At 36.5% G+C, this 21,116-nt stretch overlaps 2 protein-coding genes across 10 annotated transcripts in view; one reads left to right on the plus strand and one right to left on the minus strand.

The window, feature by feature from the left end:
• Positions 1–2,594, plus strand: part of LOC120432191 (soluble guanylate cyclase 88E-like) — a 103,272-nt gene extending 100,678 nt beyond the window's left edge. For 5 of the 7 annotated variants that reach the window (XM_052709744.1, XM_052709745.1, XM_052709747.1 and 2 more), the window contains exon 13: positions 51–2,594. In XM_052709744.1, coding sequence (XP_052565704.1) covers positions 51–837 — 787 coding nt within the window. In that variant the 3' untranslated portion in view covers positions 838–2,594. The remainder of the gene's footprint in view (positions 1–50) is intronic. The other 2 variants (XM_039597334.2, XM_039597333.2) reach the window with 2 other exon arrangements.
• LOC120432192 (uncharacterized) lies at positions 2,593–19,932 on the minus strand. Of its 3 annotated transcripts, none has more exons than XM_039597335.2 (3): positions 19,791–19,932; positions 2,870–3,492; positions 2,593–2,808 (listed from the first exon to the last, which is right to left on the minus strand). In XM_039597335.2, exons 2-3 carry the CDS (start codon positions 3,459–3,461, stop codon positions 2,660–2,662), a joined length of 741 nt encoding a protein of 246 aa, XP_039453269.1. In that variant the 5' UTR covers positions 3,462–3,492; positions 19,791–19,932; the 3' UTR covers positions 2,593–2,659. The 3 variants fall into 3 exon arrangements, with proteins under 3 accessions (XP_039453269.1, XP_039453270.1, XP_039453271.1); XM_039597336.2 differs by having other exon boundaries at positions 19,698–19,916; XM_039597337.2 differs by lacking the exon at positions 19,791–19,932 and adding an exon at positions 19,617–19,722.
• Positions 19,933–21,116: the final 1,184 nt, after the last annotated feature.

Genomic DNA, 21,116 nt, shown 5'->3' on the forward strand with positions numbered 1-21,116 from the left:
GTATTGAAATAGTTGATTTTTTTTAAACGTAATTAACCGTTCCTTTTTAGGATTTTGATCGGCAAATCCCAAACCTACGAGCAGCAGAAGGCCAAAAGCAGGAAGGCGAAGCTGGAAAGCGCTCAACAGAAGCAGAACGAAGCCCTGCAGAAGCTCGACAAGATGGTCCAGGATATCTACGAAACCGAACTGCCGGGGATGTGCTTCATGAATCCACCCGCCTCCCGGTCGGATGGTAACATTTGCAAGTCCAACTGTAGTAGGTCTGTAGCGCCCAAGTGTCCCAACAACAGCATCAACTCCCTCAACAACAACAACAATATCAACAATTACAACAACAACAACATTCCCTCCGATCCCTGTTACGCCATGTATAGCTTAAACGTTTACTTTCCCATTACATGCTCGTCTCCTGCGGGGTACCCTCCCACTTCTACCCCTTCTTCTTCTGCTAATGCTTGCTGCAACACCACAAACCATGATATGACCAACAACAACAACAACACCGGCACCGCTTGTAGATCCTCCCAGGCACCACTCAAGGTCACCCCAGCGGCGGCGGCAGCGGCAGCTTCTGCCCAGCAGCAGTCGAGCTGTGAGCACGCTGCGGCAGCTGCCCGGACCTGCCACAGCTGTGGAGGTGCTGCTGCTGCTGCTCCCGGAGCGGCGGCCCTCGTCGGAGGCACCGGCAAGGTTCCGCAGAGCATTAGCTTTAGCCACGCCAAGGAGCACAAGTGCTGCCCGGGGTATGCGGCCGCCGCGGCCATGGCCCACCATCACCACCACCAGAACGGGCGCCACCACAAAGTGCACTCGAACGCTTGTCAGATTCTCTAGTTTGGGAGGGGGGTTTACGCTTAGTTTAGCTTTAGTTTTGGGTGCTGTAGAGCGTGTGAGAGTGAGCAAGTCCTGCGGAAGGCTGTTCCTTGATAGCTTTGGGTAGTTATTCTTGGTTCGAAGCACCCAAATCGACAGTCGCGAATGAAACTTCGTTTACTGATTACGAGTGTCGAGTTGGGTGTATATTTGTTCCGAGCTAGAATCGTGTGTGATTGGTTCATAGCGTGCGGTAGACCGTCCTCTGCCAGTCGCTTTTTCAGGTAGGAGTATCACGTGTGATGTATCGGCTGGATCCTAGAACGTCACCTTTTGTAGTTTGGAGTAGATTTTGCACCATTTAACTAATTACCGCTGGACACAATTTTCTACCATAAGATTCTGGTCATCTGGGTAAATGGAAGCTTATCTCAAAGTATAAAAGCTATTTGTCCTTTATTCACCTGCGTACATCCGAGTGTAACAAAAATTACTATTTTGCGGGCACTCTATGGTTCATTCTGTTGGGCTTACTTAGTCCAAATTCCAAATATGTATGAGGTTGATTGGATGTAACAGAACTTGGCCCATCGCTCTCGAATCATAGTTAAACGGGATTCAACTAAAGGCAACATTTACAAGCTAGTAGAAAGTCTTAGTAACAACGCCATTATACCTACCAATGGTCGCTTTCTCGATTGAATGAAACACTACAGCGCATGATCGCTTCGAAGCTTGGACCATTTCACAAATAATTCCACGAATTTTACCACCATCTAGGGCCTCCAGGAGTCGGCTCAAACGATCCGCGCGGCTTCCGCTGCGACAAACCGTTCACAGACAAACGCGCATCGACCTCTCGCCGATCGTTTCACCCGAGATGGACACATTTTAGTCATGCACAAGAGGTGGCAGAGGACGAGTCAAGCCGTGCGGCGTTTTAGATTATGTTTATTTATTTGAGTTTATGGTTCGTGTACCATTTCGAGTGTTCTAGTTAGTTGAAATTTTTGGGCGGATTGCACTTCACGAGAAAATTGCTTTGTTCTAGGCGGGTGAAATCTAGGGAGATGTTGGGAGACAGTGAAGTGGTCACCCCTGAAAGTGTGTTTAAAATTGTAAGACTTTTAGAATGTAAGCTGTGCGTGTATGTTTGTAAATGTTGTTGGTGTATAATCCAAGTTATTTAAGCGTTACGTGAAATTTGACCAAAGAGAAACGTTTGAGGTGATTTCGAGTAGAGTAACGGAGGACACAAAGTTCTCTTAAATGTGGCTTTAAAAAGTAACCGTTGGCAAAGATTGAACAAAGTATTAACGAAGAAAGCAAATCTCACAGAAACCAAACAATCTCAATATCACAAAGACTCCGTGTTGAAACCAAATCCTGTAAACCCATTCGATAGCAGCTTGTACTGAGAGTGACACTGTTTTCTGTAGATTCTAGTCATGGTTTCTTATGCATTCAATTTTTTTTGATTTATCAGTGAATTTATCATCGTTGGATCTTTGAAGAGTTTACCATAACAATAACAGTATCAAATAAACCGGCAACCAGGATTGTTGTATCTATACCCATTACAAACAGAAATTACGATCAGGATTACAATCGACAATAAAAGTAGTAACTGAACGCATTCGGTTCACATCGAACACATAACCCAGAGTTTCACTTGGATTGAACAAGCGTTTCAATTGTTGTACATAATTGGACAATAATAAAAAAAAATCATTATCGCAACAACTCGGTCAGCGAAACCAAAAAAAATAAAAGAAAAATGGTACAGCTAGTTTTATTTCAGTCCTCTAAAAGATACAAAATACCTCCCCCGCAGAGCCTGTGGCTAGTGTATCACTTCGTTCAGCGGGAAGTACCGGAAGGATTCGTTGAAGATATCGGTGAAGGCCGTACTGACCAGATCGTTGATCAGTGGCTTAACGAAAGGTAACGAAGGCTGCCACATGGTGTTGATAAGGAAGTCGGCCATTGATTCTGAAAGTAAAAACTCACCAAGGTAAGTAACTCTTCACTTCGAAAGTTGTCAAAGCCTTACCTAGAAGTTTGGCCCCATGGAACAGGTCCGAGATGTGCAGCTTCATGTCACCGATCTTGTCGACAGCAACTCGTACCTTCAGCAGTCCTCCCTGGCCGCCAATCCGGCTCACAGTCGTAGTCTGACTGTAGTCAAACAACGTTAAGTTAAACGACCCCCTCGTCTTCCGCTGGCTTCCCAGCAGCTTCGACTCGAACTCGTACTCCCCATTCAGGCCCTTCTCCGGGAAGTACTGCGAGTACACAATCTGGTTGTTCTTGTAGTCCGTCTTGAACTTGGTGACCTCGGACTTTGCCCAGCCCCACTCGGACACGTCCAGCAACCGCAACCGATACCCGGCGAACCCATCCCGGTCACCGCGAACCTGCTCCACCACATCGGCCCGGTGGGGATCGAACGGGGCCACGTTGAACTCCGGGAGGCCTGTTTTGAACCAGGGCCGGATCGAGTTGAGCGCTTTCTTTACGCACGGGTCAAAGTCGGGCTTGCCGAACCGGCAGTTCTCGAACAGCCGGAACACCTCGCGCTGGGACGTCGCCGACGGGAGCCAGAGGGCCATTAGGCCAAGTGTGATGGCCAGCAGGGAGGGCATTTTGAGCGTGCGTGTGCGGGTTGTGTAAGGTCTGTAATGAGGGGAAGGATCGTGTCAGATGGCTGTAAGCATTTATTTGCTGAATGGTGTTCGTGTGAATTGAATGAGAAAATTCACTCGTCTATACAATTATCAATTTAGTTTGGTTATTTAAGCTCAACAAACAATAAAATCATCAAAATGATTAAAAATGCTTAGGGATTTGGGATAGTATGGACAGCGCACAGCGGTCCAGTTCACAAAATTAAGTGGAAATGGATTTTCCATGTTTTTGATGAATATTCATCAGGTTCACATCTTTACACATTTTTTATGTAATATTACACAAAAAAGAGGTAATACAACCAAACAAATTTTCAACATTCCAAATTCATTTTTTTTGTTCTGTGTAGAAGACATCAAATGTCAATTTTTCAGAAATTCCCAGAATGGGCAAACAATCTTTGACCGAGTTATGATTTTAGGAATCAATATAGATTTTTTTAAATCGAAATATTGGTCGCAAAAATTTTTCAACTTCATTTTTCGATGTAAAATTGAATTTGCAATCAAAAAGTGATACAGTGCACCGTTTTCAAGTTATAGCCATTTTTAGGTAACTTTTTTGAAAATAGTCGCAGTTTTATATTTTTCAAAATTAGTGCTCATGTTTGCCCACCTTTGAAAAAAATCTTTTTGAAAAGCTGAGAAAATTCTCTATATTTTGCTTTTCTGAACATTGTTAATACGACCCTTAGTTGCTGAGATATTGCCATGCAAAGGTTAAAAAACAGGAAAACTGGTGTCTCACCCGAACAACCCACCATTTTCTAATGTCGATATCTCAGCAACTAATGGTCCGATTTTCAATGTTAAAACATGAAATTTTTTTCGTGAAATTTTCCGATCTTTTCGAAAAAAATATTAAAAAAAATTAAAATCAAGACTAACATTTTAAACGGGCCAAACATTAAATATTACGCCATACTTTCAAACACTTAGGAGCTCAGAGCGGCGAAGTTTAATGAGAAAAATCGAAAAAATGTATGAAAAAAAAACAATTTTCTTACTGTTTGGTCTGCACGGATCGCTTTTTCTATCCAAATATTCCCAAAAGTGAGATTTTCATTGGAAATTTAATGCTCTACAACTTTGTAGAACATATCAAAACTGTAAAACTCGATACTGAAAATTTATTAGCGATTCAAAAATGTAATTTTTGTATGAAATTTTTTTTTTCACCAGCTTCAGGCTCGGATATCGATGAGTTACGCTCAACCAATTTCGCTCAAAATTGGCACAGATGCTTAAAATAACACAAAAAAACGTTTTCCGCTTGTGGAGCAGGGGGTCATTTTTTCTGGTCACCCTAATCCTTATCCACACCTTAACTTTGCCGAAGACAAAAATTCCTAAAAAGCTGCCAAATTTGTATGGAAAATTATTTAACGCATGAGCATGAGCATGAGCATGAGAGATCACCCATGGTTGCCCCTCCGTTGCTGAACAGAACCGTAATATCCTTTCAGCACTACTGATTATAGGCTTCGACGATCTAGTGGTGTTTCCCTTATCAACAGCATGTATGAATGCGCTGAAAAGATAAAACACCATGATTGCTAAAGCTAGATCAGTTGCGAATAGGTAACAGTCATTGGCCACCAACGGCGCCCGCCATGTCAGTTTGTAGACCTCGAGTTTAAGGGACGGGAATGTTAGTTAGCGCAGGTTGCTACTAGGGCAGCTGATTTACTCTGTGCTTACACCCCACGAGCGCCAGGAACCTGAAAACTTGTTAGTAGGATAGGGTGATTGGTCAGGATTCATCATAGAAGATGATGATGCGACCCAAAATCATAGTGTTTGTTGAACGGTATTTTGTATTATTCTCAAGGCAAGCAATCGGAGGCTGCGGATGAGACATTTCCCGTTTATCTGTTGTTAAATTTTAAATGAAATGGTCTAGTCTTAGACAGCCGGCTGTGGAAAGATAGAACCAAAATCATTTGTAATTAAAACTGAAGGGTTAAACAGTGTAATTTTTAACTTGAGATGATTTCACGAGTTTTGAATGATTGATGTTTAGTGAGGTACTGATTAACTTTGCGAACGACGAGTTACGATGTATCGAGATGAAATGGTATGATAGGGTTTTGTTGTTGTTGCACATCGACAACGGACGCGAAAAATTTACCGACCCGACGAAAAGGCATCGCAAGTCGAACTGACTGTCATCGGGACAGTCAAAGCCAGCCGCACCTTCACACGCACACACGCACGCGAAAAAAAAACGAAAAACACACTGCGACGGACGCGAAAAATTTTGCGACCCAACGAAAAGGCATCGCAAATCGAACTCATTTGTATGGAAAATTATTTAAATAGACAAACTAAAGATGCAAAGTGGCTTCTTTGGGCATACCAAAGGCACCAAAAAAATTTCTGTCGAATTAAAAAATACAAAAAAAATCGAATGACCGAAATCTCTAAGAATTGCTCCATTAGGTTGATCACATTACCTCTCATAAAAAAATATCAAGATTATGGGAGGTATTGATTTTTGCGATAAAAAATGGGTTTTTCTTCAAAATTTATTGAAATTTAAAGGCTACCAACTTTTGCTGAGCAAAAATCCGTACACTTTGCCGATATGACACCATGGTGTAACAAAAACTGTCAATGAATTATTTAGATAAATTAAATTTAATAAATTTGAGAATTAAAAATATAAAACTGTGTCGTTTTTACAGCTAACAAATTTCACAAAATGCTATCAGAGTGCTTATGACTTGCACGTTTAAAAGTATTCATAAAATAAACCGTGATTTGAATCAAATCATTATGTTCTTCAATTTTTTTTTGTTAAACGTTTAAAAGTTTGCGAAATGTCAAGTTTGCTTTTACGAATTATATCATTCTTAGTGTTTTCAAGAACACTTTTCCACAGTTTTTTTCATTGAAAATGTCCTATAATATGTGAAACCCAACAGTTTATAGGACCATTAAAAAAAACTCTAGATTTGTTAATTTAAATGTTCAAATGTTTTCACAAGTTTTAGAAAGCCTTTGGAAATGGATAAATATATTTAGTAAGGAATTTCTAGAAGAATAATTCTTGAGTTTTTGCCTTCCTCACTGAGGTAAGGCTATAATCCTGCTCTAAAAATGAACTTTCTATTAAAAGCTCCTAGACCCACCTTCATGTGTACATATCTACTCAGAATCGAAAACTGAACAAATGTCTGTGTGTGTGTATGTGTGTGTGTATGTGTGTGTGTATGTGTGTGTGTATGTATGTATGTGACCAAAATTCTCACTGAGTTTTCTCAGCACTGGCTGAACCGATTTTGATCGAACCAGTTGCATTCGACTTGGTTTAGGGTCCCATACATCGCTATTGAATTGTTTGAAGTTTCGATAAGTAGTTCAAAAGTTATGCATAAAAATGTGTTTTCACAAATACCCGGATCTCAATTATATGCATGTAAACGATGTCCGGATCCATCATCCGACCCATCGTTGGTTAGGTAATTGAAAGGCCTTTCCAATGAGTCCAAGACATCGAAGATCTGCAACCCTGTCTCGAGTTATGACCACTTAAGTGATATTTATGTACTTTTTTGAAGCCGGATCTCACTTAAATGTATGTAAACTATGTCCGGATCCATCATCCGACCCATCGTTGGTAAGGTAATTGAAAGGCCTTTCCAATGAGTCCAAAACATTGAAGATCTGGCAACCCTGTCTCGAGTTATGACCACTTAAGTGATATTTATGTACTTTTTTGAAGCTGGATCTCACTTAAATGTATGTAAACTATGTCCGGATCCATCATCCGACCCATCGTTGGTTAGGTAATTGAAAGGCCTTTCCAATGAGTCCAAAACATTGAAGATCTGGCAACCCTGTCTCGAGTTATGACCACTTAAGTGGTATTCATGTACATTTTTGAAGCCGGATCTCACTTAAATGTATGTAAACTATGTCCGGATCCATCATCTGACCCATCGTTGGTTAGGTAATTGAAAGGCCTTTCCAATTAGTCCAAAACATTGAAGATCTGGCAACCCTGTTTCGAGTTATGACCACTTAAGTGATATTTATGTACTTTTCTGAAGCTGGATCTCACTTAAATGTATGTAAACTATGACTGGATCCATCATCCGACCCATCGTTGGTTAGGTAATTGAAAGGCCTTTCCAAAGAGTCCAAAACATTGAAGATCTGGCAACCCTGTCTCGAGTTATGACCACATAAGTTATACATTGTGTTCTTTTTTCTGGATCTAAAAAAATGATGAAACCACTCATATACCCATTTTTGGTAAAAAGTGAGGAAGGCATCAACCACTAGGGAGCGGCCGTGGCTGACTGGTTACGGTGTTCGCTTTGTAAGCGAATGGTCCTGGGTTCGATTCCAATCTGCTCCCAACGAGAAAGTAAAGGAAATATAAATCTTGAAACTCTGAACATGAACGAAAAATCAAAGTCGCTCGGAGTCGGGGTTCGATTCCCCGTCCTTTGGATTGGTAAGCAAAAATGCTAACCACTATGCCTTCGCGACTTAGTGAGCTATGACTGGAATTAGGAATACTGTTACTATCAACTATATACGCGCTGGGTCCTTGTCCATTTGACAAGGGTTCGGAAGTTCTAAATAACGTTTGAATCCGATTGGTGCAAACGTTCTTCAGGGCGGGGCTTGTCGATAAAAGCTGAGGTACCTCACGCTCGGCTAGCCAGCGTAGAAATGGGTCACCGAAGCTCGGCAGAGCTAACACCTTCCAAATGCCTATGCGAGTTATTTGCAAGTATAGAATGTAGATCTAAAAAAAATACATGGAAACAACTCAATTTGTAAGAAGCGACCGCGTAGTCCCGCTTGGTTGGTTGCACACACACACACAAAGTGAGGAAGGCATCAGCCACATAGGTGGATTAAGTTAGTTTTTTAATAGGTCCTATGAACATATGAAAGACAATGGTTAAAAAAACTCTAGAATTATTGATAATCAAGTTTGAATTGAGAAAACCCCGGAAAACTCTCTCTTTTTAAATCACAGCAAAATAAAAATGTCTAGTTAACAAAAGCTTCGACCAAATCAAAGCTTGATTAAAAAGTTGTTAAAATTCCGTACAAATCCGTATTATGCGTAAAATTCCCTACCAAAATTCCGGCCTGTTAAAAATCCGCTAAGAGGTTCGAAAATCCGTATGGTAAGGAAAAAATCCGTACAGTTGGTAGCCTTAGAAATTTATAACATTTTTTCATTCAATACGATCTCTAAAATCTTCAAGAGCTATCCATATTCCTAAAACATGTTTATGCCTGTACCAGTGCAACTTCCTTAGGATGTCCTAATTACCTCACTCTCTTCTACATATTATTTTGAAGCATTTCAATATTTATTTTATAGAAGAATTTTACACAAAATAATTTGTTTAGCATTGAAATGCAAGTTGATAGTTTCTTTGTTATTGTGCATAAAAAACAAAATCAGTTAACTAAATAAATTTAAAACAAGCTTCTGAGTTATGACTTTCAGTATTTGATACTCAGGTATCATTATTTTAAACGGTTATGCTTCATATCAGCAGCTGTTTTTTTTATTTAGCAGAGATATATTCGGAATAAAATCATCATAAATTCAGAATTCATCTGTTCTAATAAAAAAGTGGATAATTTCCCAGCCAACTCAATCGGAATTTCGAAACGGAATTCAATTTGAATAGTTTAAGTTTTCCGTTTCAAACGCAAATACTAATTAAGTTTATTTGGAAAAATCAACTTATGCTATGAGCAACTTCTATATTTTAGAACTTAAGTTAATTACCAACGGAAAACACAAACATTGCAAAGTTATTACATTTGAATTACAATTTCACGCACCAAGTGCGATTGAGTTTTATAACTAGATTATAAAACCGATTTCGCACAAGAGTGAACAAAATCTACCTTAACACGTGAACGCTGCTTGCCGAGTGAAAATGCTCAAGAAGTGACCACTCACCGACTCGTACCAGGCAGCAGGTCTGCAGACATTGGACCTTGGCCCAGAACTTGTTAGTTAGTGTTCATAACGGGTGTGGCTAGTGGAAAATCTGTTTTTTACTTCTTCCAATTTGTAGCAACTTACATGTTACAATTGAAGGTCGTTTCAATTAGCGATGAAAGCGAGCGTTTTACCTCAAGCAACGGGTTCAAGTGACTTCAACGCGCTAGGTGACGAACCGGGCGGTGTCCATTACCAAACGATCCTAACTGCTTTAATTCGTGTGTTCACACCAATTATAATTGCTCTTTCGGGGTGAGGGGTAGCTTAAGATGACAACCGAATGCGGAGAGAAATAAACGTTAATGATGTTGACCCAGCGTCGAATTAATTCCACAACATGGCACATGGTCAGCGCACGGCGACGTAAGGCGTGCTCAGATGCGCGGTATAAATTTTGCACCACTTCAAGGTTTCAACAGGTTGTTTTTTTTATTGCGCGCGAGCGGTCAAAATAAAACCGGCAATTATTTGACAAAATTGTTTGTACAAGGTCGAAAAAAGTTTGGAGAATAATCAAGTGCATAAGCCAAAGTAGATCTTTCTTTATTTAAATGGGATTATATAAAATGGATGAGTTGCATAAACTCACAGGAATACACCTAAATTTTTTATGGGAAATTATTTTGATATAATTTCAAAAACATTCACGTTTCTTAAAATTGATCCACCTTCCGATCAATCAAGTGATTCTTAACAAGGTAAGTCATAATTTGTGTCCGGCCAACACGGCCAAAACAAGCAATCAAATTTCAGCTCGGAAAGAAGGCTAAAAAGTGGTCCGAATTTTCCAGTTTCATCCGTCCAAAGTCAAAGTGCGTGTCAATTTCCATTGTGGGCAGCTTTCTCAGACAACTCTAGCGGTCAGAGAGGCTGTGAAGGTCTACACGGGGCGCGTGGACACAGCTTCGTTTGAGCTTTTAATCTAATTTCAAGGGTTTTTGCAGCAACGGATGCTTTCCGGTTTGTAGAATAATTAAATATACAGCACTACTAGCAGAAAGGGCTTGTCGAGGTTCAAGTTGGAGGTCCGTGTTTAATCATGGAATTTGATCTTATTTTGTCTATCTTTTGTGTATTCACGAAACTGTTCAAATTTCACGACCGCGATACCGTGACAATCAGCTTTGGTAATATGCATTCTTGAAGATTATCAAACTTTGTTCACGTCTGTAAGGAAAAAGTGTTTTAATTTTTTGGAGATAAGCTTCCAAATATTATACCGAATCAATATGTTGACTTATTGATTTTCTGTGACTTTTTGAACATGGTCTGCATAAGTAACAAATTTGATTATTTGATAGATAATCAATCAAATTTTGGACGCATGATCTTGACACGAATCGCAATCAACTGGCTAAAAACTGCATCCAAAACCCGCTTATGATTTCCGAGGTGAGCTTTTTTCTGCTATCCTTTCTGACGTCAACACCATAATCTAACACGAAAAACCGCAACCTATCGGTATACAACCCCCTACTCTATCAGTTCCAAACTCGTGAACAGTCCAAGATATCGTTGCATAGTTCCAAGGTCGCCCGGTCCAAAGCCGGTGGCGGCTGCTATACGGTACTTTGAAAAGAATGTATACCATCTTGTACCGGAGTGCAACAGTGGCAAAGCGGCCAAAGATACTCGACCAATTGCTCCAACGAACACATAAACGGCTGTTGCTGCTCCGAAAAAAGAGCTTCATCGCACTTGCTTCACACCAAATTGCAATTGCTCACCAGAAATTGTTCAGCTCGATCACAGTGTTTGTGTTTGATGAAACTGGGTGGATCGTTGAACTTTTAAATTCATTACCACCCGGTGTTTACAGACAGACGGGTAGAACACCGGCACTGCTAGTGGAATCGATCAACCGCAGAATCGAGTGTTTTTTGCTTCGTACTTGACCAAAGCAGTTCAAGATGAGTTATGCAATTGGTGGTAAATGACATGAACAAGAGGTGTTGAAACTGGGAGCATGTACAAAGTTGAAGCATAAGGATCACTCGTGCATTTAGCGTTAGCTAGATTGATTTGTTGAGTTTTGTTTCAACATAAATACAAATAAAATCAGTCTCTCATGCTCATGCTCTTGCTCAACATAAATTAAAATAAAATCAGTAAAATGCAATGGGGCTTTTTCATCATTTTTCAACGGACTTGCCTACGCGTAATTTTGAGTGATTTTTTTTACGCTCAAAGTAGTTGGAACCAGCTAGTTGAATTAACCGTTCCAACTTTTTTGAGGGGTTGGGAGTTGGAATGTTAAAACATGAAGCCCAATGAGATTAACATCTACACAAAAATTCTAAATTTCGTTTTTGGCTGAAATAATAGACCGATCGGGAAAACAATGTTAAAAAATGAAATTTTTTAATCGTTTATCAACCTTTTGAATTATTTAAGAGATAAAAAAAATAATGAAAAAATCACATTAATCTTTAAAAACGCTTCACTTTATCTTAAAGTAATACAATTTCTTATCGAATATAAGCTTTTTTTTCATTCAATTATGTTTTTTTTTTAATTTGCTGAATATTTTGTCGATATGACTTTTTAGAATCATAGCTTGGCCAATAACGATTAGAAAAAATAATCAGGACAAACCTGATCATTACTTACAAGTTACCCAAATATTTGTGGTTAGAAAATACCATCTCAAGGTACAGATTTTGGAAAATGTTCTTAGCACTTGTATATGGACAGCTCCATTTTGTATAGATAATTTATTTATGCTAAATAGCTCTTTTAAAATTTAATGATAAGCAAAAACGGAGCGTATTCAATAATCCGAAAAAAAATGTTGCGTTAATTTTTTGCTTCAGTTGAGTTTGTATTTTCTTTTCTCAAATATTTTGTCTGGGATATTTTTCCAATGTCCGCCATTACAGGGGTTGTCTTCCGGTACCCCCTGAGACAACTCGTGGTACTCCCAGGGGTACATGTGCACAGCAAAAAATCCGATGGTAAAATCGCATGCAAAAGCATCACGGCGTGTTTTCTGGGCAACCTTAAGGAGAAAAAATAGTCATCACTACTTTCAAAAGTGTCTTATAGGAAATTTTCTCAGCTTTCCAATGCTTCTAAGAGCGAAATGTTTTATCGGGAAATTTGTGAGATATCTCTATTTTAAGTTTTTTTTTTAAAAATCCTTGATCTTTTATTGGAAACTTTTAGATAACAGTCCAGGAAATTTGTCAAATGATGTGTTTCATACGTGAGCAATTCTCTACGAAATCGGTCTTTTTTCTTCAATTTTAATTTTTGTATTTTTTAATCCGGCTGAAACTTTTTTGGTGCCTTCGGTATGCCCAAAGAAGCCATTTTGCATCATTAGTTTGTCCATATAATTTTCCATACAAATTCGGCAGCTGTCCATACAAAAATGATGTATGAAAATTCAAAAATCTGTATCTTTTGAAGGAATTTTTTGATCGATTTGGTGTCTTCGGCAAAGTTGTAGGTATGGATACGGACTACACTGGAAAAAATAATACACGGTAAAAAAAAATTTGGTGATTTTTTTATTTAACTTTTTATCACTAAAACTTGATTTACAAAAAAACACTATTTTTAATTTTTTTTATTTTTTGATATGTTTTAGAAGACATAAAATGCCAACTTTTCAGAAATTTCCAGGTTGTGCAAAAAATCACTGACCGAGTTATGAATTTTTTAATCAATACTGATTTTTTCAAAAAATCGAAATTTTGGTCGTAAAAATTTTTCAACTTCATTTTTCGATGTAAAATCAAATTTGCAATCAAAAAGTACTTTACTAAAATTTTGATAAAGTGCACCGTTTTCAAGTTATAGCCATATTTAAGTGACTTTTTTGAAAATAGTCGCAGTTTTTCATTTTTTTAAATTAGTGCACATGTTTGCCCAGTTTTGAAAAAAATATTTTTGAAAAGCTGAGAAAATTCTCTATATTTTGCTTATTCGGACTATGTTGATACGACCTTTAGTTGCTGAGATATTGCAATGCAAAGGTTTAAAAACAGGAAAATTGATGTTTTCTAAGTTTCACCCAAACAACCCACCATTTTCTATCGTCAATATCTCAGCAACTAATGGTCCGATTTTCAATGTTAATATATGAAACAATTGTGAAATTTTCCGATCTTTTCGAAAAAAATATTTTTGGAATTTTCAAATCAAGACAAACATTTTAAAAGGGCGTAATATTGAATGTTTGGCCTTTGTGAAATGTTAGTCTTGATTTGAAAATTCCAAAAATATTTTTTTCGAAGAGATCGGAAAATTTCACAAATGTTTCATATATTAACATTGAAAATCGGACCATTAGTTGCTGAGATATTGACGATAGAAAATGGTGGGTTGTTTGGGTGAAACTTAGAAAACATCAATTTTCCTGTTTTTAAACCTTTGCATTGCAATATCTCAGCAACTAAAGGTCGTATCAACAAAGTCCAAATAAGCAAAATATAGAGAATTTTCTCAGCTTTTCAAAAATATTTTTTTCAAAACTGGGCAAACATGTGCACTAATTTAAAAAAATGAAAAACTGCGACTATTTTCAAAAAAGTCACTTAAATATGGCTATAACTTGAAAACGGTGCACTTTATCAAAATTTCAGTAAAGTACTTTTTGATTGCAAATTTGATTTTACATCGAAAAATGAAGTTGAAAAATTTTTACGACCAAAATTTCGATTTTTTGAAAAAATCAGTATTGATTAAAAAATTCATAACTCGGTCAGTGATTTTTTGCACAACCTGGAAATTTCTGAAAAGTTGGCATTTTATGCCTTCTAAAACATATCAAAAAATAAAAAAAATTAAAAATAGTGTTTTTTTGTAAATCAAGTTTTAGTGATAAAAAGTTAAATAAAAAAATCACCAAATTTTTTTTACCGTGTATTATTTTTTTCCAGTGTAGTCCGTATCCATACCTACAACTTTGCCGAAGACACCAAATCGATCAAAAAATTCCTTCAAAAGATACAGATTTTTGAATTTTCATACATCATTTTTGTATGGACAGCTGCCGAATTTGTATGGAAAATTATATGGACAAACTAATGATGCAAAATGGCTTCTTTGGGCATACCGAAGGCACCAAAAAAGTTTCAGTCGGATTAAAAAATACAAAAAAAATCGAATGACCGAAATCCTAGAGAACTGCTCATGTGTATTTTACTGACCAAAATGTGCAAAATAAGACAAGAAACAACTTTGTAGAACCGCTAAACATTTTGAAAATTAAGTTTTAACCAAATTTTTGGATATTTGGGATTTATTCAAATAATAAAATAATAAAACCGTATTGAAATATTATTTTTACAAGAACAAATAGATTATTACATAGTTGTTGTGTACAAATAACACCGGTCTGCTCTGATTCAGCTTAGAATTAGCTGATACAACCGAAATTTCTATAGGTTTGAGATTGATAGGGTATTACAAGATTTTTATGAATAAATCTCATATTTCCTTAATCAAACACTAACTAGTTGCATGGATACAAAACATGTTTTAAACTCGAAATTATACTGCAAATTACTGTTGCTAGCTTTAGGAGAAATATTTTTCATTAGTATGAAATGATTGTTTCAGTATTTTTTTGTATTAAATGATCAAGGAATTAGCAATATTTTAGAAGTTTATAAGACTCTCATCTTCAATCTCATCTTAAAAAAATATATATGTCTTGATTTTTGTTCAAATAGTTTGGAAAGAAAGTTTCTGTTAGATTTTTTGTTAAAATACTATTTATTTTTTGTTCAAACAAAAATAAATGTTTGTGACGGTTTTTTTTTCAGAATTCTGAATTGGAATACTCGAGTTTTATTGCTACTTTTATGTGCAGTTTCTACAGAAAACATTTTATAAAATTTTATCTTTATTTTATTTTCATGAAACTATGACTTTTGAAGCTTGCTACAGTAATATGTAGTACATTTTCGATTTCAAATCATATTTGTATTTATGTTCCTGGTTAATGTTTTCATAAGAAAATATCAAATTTATTCATTAAAATTCAATAATACCTTTAACAATCACAAACCTGCCAAAGTTTCGGTTGAACAAGCTAAATCAGAGTAGATACGTGATATTTGTACACAAAAAATATGTAATTATCGAATAATTCTTGTGAAACTACGTTTTTACACTGTTTTATGTATTTAATTTCTGAATAAATCCCATATACCTATTCAAAAACATAGACAAAACATAATTTTCAAAATGTTTAGCGGTTTGCAACCTTCTACAAAGTTGTTTCTTGCCTTACTCGTCAAAATGTGCAAACATTTTGATGAGTAAATGACTCATGAAACACATCATTTGATAAGTTTTCTGAACTTTTAGTATAAAGTTTCCAATAAATAATAAAGGAATTTAAAACCAAAAAACTTAAAATAGAGATATCTCAAAAATTTCCCGATGAAACATTTCGCTTTTAGAAGCATTGGAAAGCTGAGAAAATTTCCTATAAGAAACATTTGAAAGTGGAGATGACTATTTTTTTCCTGATAAGGTTGTTCTAGAAAACACGCCGTGGCATGCACATCACCTTCGTCAAAAAAGACCCTTGATATTGCATGCACAATTTTCGTAAACACAAAAAAAAAATTTGTCACCGACGATATTCAAACACAGCTTAGTAAGGACTGGCGCCTTAGCCCACTCGGCCATCAGACCGATGAAGAATGGTAAGGATAAACGAAGATATGAGCTTGACATTTCGGTCAGGTAGGTTTCCCATACTGATGGGATACATTTTTCAGGGTGTAATATGACATAGAATTTCATAAAATAATGCAACATTTATTTTACACCCAGGCCTTTTTACATGCAGCCAGATTACTATTTTTTGCTGTGTACCCCAGGTTGAAAACCGCTGCATAAGATACAGATAATATGTTGATAAAACATGTTTATACATTTTCTTAATTTATTTACTAATTTAATTTGTATGTTAAAGTTTTCGTTTTCTTATAAAGTCGGGAAATGAGAAGAAATTATTATACATGATATTTTTTGGATTAGTTTTGAGCGAACAATATAATTTAATAAATGATCTCCACTAAAAAACTGAAATTCTTTCGACACAAAATTGGTTTATTTAGATATTACTTACTGTTGGAAATATATCATGGTAATTTTATATCTGTTAAGGGAAATATCTTTTATGTCAGCAAAATGTGTATTTTTACCACTGAAAATGTGTACTTTCACTGTTTTTCTGATGTAATGTCACTTATTCAGTCTAAAGTGAGTTAAAATTACATCACAAAAGAGGTAATATCCGCCAACTCACACAGCAGTTGCCCCGACCCCTTTTCGATTTGCGTGAAACTTTGTCCTAAGGGGTAACTTTTGTCCCTGATCACGAATCCGAGGTCCGTTTTTTGATATCTCGTGACGGAGGGGCGGTACGACCCCTTCCATTTTTGAACATGCGAAAAAAGAGGTGTTTTTCAATAATTTGCAGCCTGAAACGGTGATGAGATAGAAATTTGGTGTCAAAGGGACTTTTATGTAAAATTAGACGCCCGATTTGATGGCGTTACTCAGAATTAAAAAAAAACACTAAAAAAGTTTTAAAAACTCTGCCAATTTCCGTTACTCGACTGTAAAAAAATTTGGAGCATGTCATTTTAAGGGAAATTTAATGTACTTTTCGAAACTTTATTGACCCAGATGGGTCATTTTTTCATTTACAATTGTTTTTTTATTTTAAAATTTCGTATTTTTTCTAACTTTGCAGGGATATTTTTTAGAGTGTAACAATGTTCTACAAAGTTGTAGATCAGACAATTACAAAAATTTTGATATAGAAATTTAACGAAATCGAATTTCATGTAAGTTGGTAGAGAATTACTCATTTCATAAAAAAATTACCGTGTATTGGCAGGTTTAAAAATGTAAAAGTTCAGATGAAATTTCACGTTAATTTATGTGAAATAAGTTAAATCATACTTAAACAGTTCCAAATTTCTACATTTTTATACCGTCAGTGGGGGTGACTATGGGTCAAAAAACGATACACCTCTCGTAATTTATTAATAACAAAAACAATTTAAATAACATCGAAAATCTTTCAATGTAGATTTGTTCTTAGATAGTTTACTGACATTTTCCCAAAATATGGTGGATTTTGATGAACACTACCTTGAATGCCAATAATTTGAAAATTGACCCAATCTCATCCCCCCGATATGGTAAAAACAAGTCATCCAACAGGGTTTTTTGTTCGAGGGAGTCGTATTGACATGCTACAATGTTTGAAGTGGAGATTTTCAAACATTTGGGTAGTTTTCGAGCAATCCTAACAAAAAAAATTAGAAAAATAATTATTCGAGAGGTCTTTTTTAGCTAAAAACGTACCTCAACTTTAGACAGCTCCCAAAATAACAGGATTTGTTCTAGAAACGAGATTTTTTCAGGGAAGTCATCTTAAGATGTCCCCTACACAATCCTTTTAACAGAATTCAGTTTCATTGAGAAGAACCTGAGAAATGGTAAAATCCGTAAAAAATCACTTTGACCCAATCTCAACCCCCAGACCCAATGTCACCCCCACTGACGGTACTTAGAAATAAAGCAACGTAGACTGTATAATTGCATAATTTCTGAGGAATATGAGAAAATACTGTAATACAAAAAAATACCAAAATGTTGTTTTCGATTATTGACAAATTCAGCAATTTTGCAATATCAAAACAATAGTTTTAATTGGAATGATATCAAATTTTGCTCAGGCATAATCCCCTTTGGCAGTCGGCGTTTCTTACAAGTTTCGTTACAAAGTGTGTACAAAGTACACATATTCGGGTACACGTAAAGGGTTCAGGAATACCATAATTTGGTATTTATACCAGAGAAAGGTATAATACGCATTTCCTTTGTTATTTACCCATGCTCGGGTTAAATCTCATGGACTTGTAGTTTTCTTCTCAAAACTTAGTTCTTTTTTGCCTTTAAAAAAAACTAGATTTGGATATTTAAAAATAAAATGATATTTTTTATGTGAGATAAGAAAGACAAAAAAATCTTAACTTTCTTAAAAGAACAATAAAGCAGTTAGAAAATGAAACAATAAAAATTGATAACAGATTATAAGAAATATGAAACTGATTATCTTTACCATCTGATTATCAAACCGTTGAATTTAAGTTTATGTTTTAAAAAGCTTTCCTGGTTTTGAGAAATAATTCATTGGAAATCTCATTTTTGACAAACTCATCTATTATAATTGCAAAAATTCAGATTGGTTTTCCAAATTGGTTGGACTAACGAAATCAGGCAACCCAGCAGTAGGGGTAGCAGCTGGAAGAAGGGTTTTAAGATTCTGATGATGGAGGAGAAAAGTAGGCCGAAATGTAAGAAAATACGTTTAAAAATTGTGTTATTATTCGCCGAAAAATATCAATCTAAACAAAGAAAGTAAAAATACTCGGCGATCAAAAATAGAAAAAAAAGAAATCAACATTATCAAAGACCAAATAGTCAACAATTAACTTTGTTCTATTCATTTAAATTTTATTTTAGCAAAGTGACGCTGCAGTTTTCTTGTAAAACAAAGATGCATTGGAGAAGGTTGGCACATTAATTACATAACACAGGTTTTCCCAGCAAATGTTGCAGAATCTTTAGTGACCACAAAAATTGATAAATCAATTTAAATCGTGCATATGTGTCAAGCAAGTGTTTGTGCATGATGGCGAAGCATTTTAAGCAAGAGTATCATGTCACATTATTTTAAACTACGTTAGATGATTTATCACGAACTGGTTATGGTGTCATGGCTGAGAAGAAAATTGTCCTAAAGAATTTTAATTGAGGGCGGCTGTGTTTTGTAATTTGTTACTCAACATGCCAAATTACAAAAACAGTTATTCAACTAAATAAGTGGTGTAATGCATTATTCAGTTTCAGCTAACAAAAATCCCCAGTGAGATTAACTGATTTTTCTTCTTCTGTTTTAATGAATTCGGTAAATTTCCATTCAAAAGTCACGTTTATAGTCTTTATCTTAAATCTTTGTGATCAGATCTGCGCAATTCTTTTTAAACAATCACTAGCTACACGCGAGAAAGTCTTCAACAGAGAATTCAACTATCTGAATCTTCACGAATAACCTTCGAGCATTGAACGCCTCTCACTTCACAGAGTTCCGTTGATCTGCACATCAAGGTTACCCAAAAACTTGCACCATACGAGTTTTTTTTTCTGCAGATATTTACATCAAAAACAACAACCACCTCCAGCAGCGACAAGTTCAACTTGAAAATCACACCGTACACTATTTGGGCGCGCACGCGTGCACTTCACCTCACCTTAACTGATCACTTTCGATTTTTGTGTACGCGTCGCGCAAATACGGTACGAGAGATCTTGCTTGCGTTCCAGCGCATTCACGACTGAACTCCGCTGCTCGACTGCACCTGCGCTAGAGGGTACCATAGTTCTGCCGCGGACTCGCGTGTATACTTACTACTAATCCACCACACAAGACTTCTGAGTTCCTGAGCTGTTTGTTCGTCTGTTTGATGAAGGTGTGCTGGGCTGCAGCACTCACACACTGTGTTCCACAGGTAGCACACCACACCTTAGGCAGTGGACACTGCCGGCTTAAGACAACAAGAACAGGTGGTAGAGTAGCAAGACCGTCGCTAATTTCTTAGGTCGATTAAGGCTATCAAGATCAAGAGTAATGGGTTGTGTGATTAACAACTTTCAATTACAAGTAGATCGGCATTCATTCTTTGTATTTGTATTTGGAGCCATTATTTTTTTTAATTTAGGATTTGAGTGTAGGATTTTGGCTAAATTCTGGTTAAACAGTTAACCTTCGATTACCAAACCCTACCCCTGGAAATTTTAGTTTTGACATTCTTGTTTTTGTGATGAATAGGGGAAATATACCCATTTTAAGCCTAATAAGCGGTCGTGTTTGAATGATTCTGGATAATCTGGAGTGTTCCTTGAAATTTACTAAAACCAAGTACACCAACGAATAGAGCAACTTTTTGTGAGCATTGCTGTTTATTTTCACTTTTATTATAAGTTATGCTTTTTTTCTTTTACAAGCATTTAAAAAAATCCCAAATGCATTCTAATCAGTCGAGTGCATTGGGCCACGCCCATTTTCCTATTTTTAGATTAGTTTTTTTTTCTTCCAGAGCTCTTTTGGGTCTGCTTAGTGCTGCCAAAATTAATGAAATTTTAATCGAACACTCACGAAAAGTTGCATGTATAGAGAAAGTTTCCTGGCATCACTGGCTTACTCCAACAGGCGCTGCTCGCTTCTCGCTCGGTTTTCTTCAGCCTTCGATTGGAATGGGTCGTCAAATTTCAAACGTCAAAAGACGTCGCGTTTGTTTTTTGGATGGCGCTTGCTAATTATTTACATGTTTTGGGAATATTTTTCAAGTGAGTGACTGAATAATGTGCAAAAGAACATGCCGCCGGTAGTTGGAAGCAATTTTATATCTTAAGCGCTTTGAAATCGTTAGCACAAGTGAAAAGATATTGATGGCGACTTTCGTTAAACACTTAATCTCTCATCTTGCGTGTGGATGTGTGTGCCACCAAAATGATAAGAAATGGTCTCGCAAAATACAAATTATGTTCAAAAGTGCATTAAATTTGATCTTTTTGGC

The sequence above is a fragment of the Culex pipiens genome, chromosome 3, assembly GCF_016801865.2.
Source record: "Culex pipiens pallens isolate TS chromosome 3, TS_CPP_V2, whole genome shotgun sequence".
NCBI classification, from domain to species: Eukaryota; Metazoa; Arthropoda; class Insecta; order Diptera; family Culicidae; genus Culex; species Culex pipiens.

Bases quoted from the DNA above. Each gene is read 5' to 3' on its own strand.
- LOC120432192 (XM_039597335.2), bottom strand. From the start codon at position 3,461: ATGCCCTCCCTGCTGGCCATCACACTTGGCCTAATGGCCCTCTGGCTC. The intron at 2,809-2,869 runs GTAAGGCTTTGA...TTTTACTTTCAG, and splicing joins CCATGGGGCCAAACTTCTAG to AATCAATGGCCGACTTCCTT.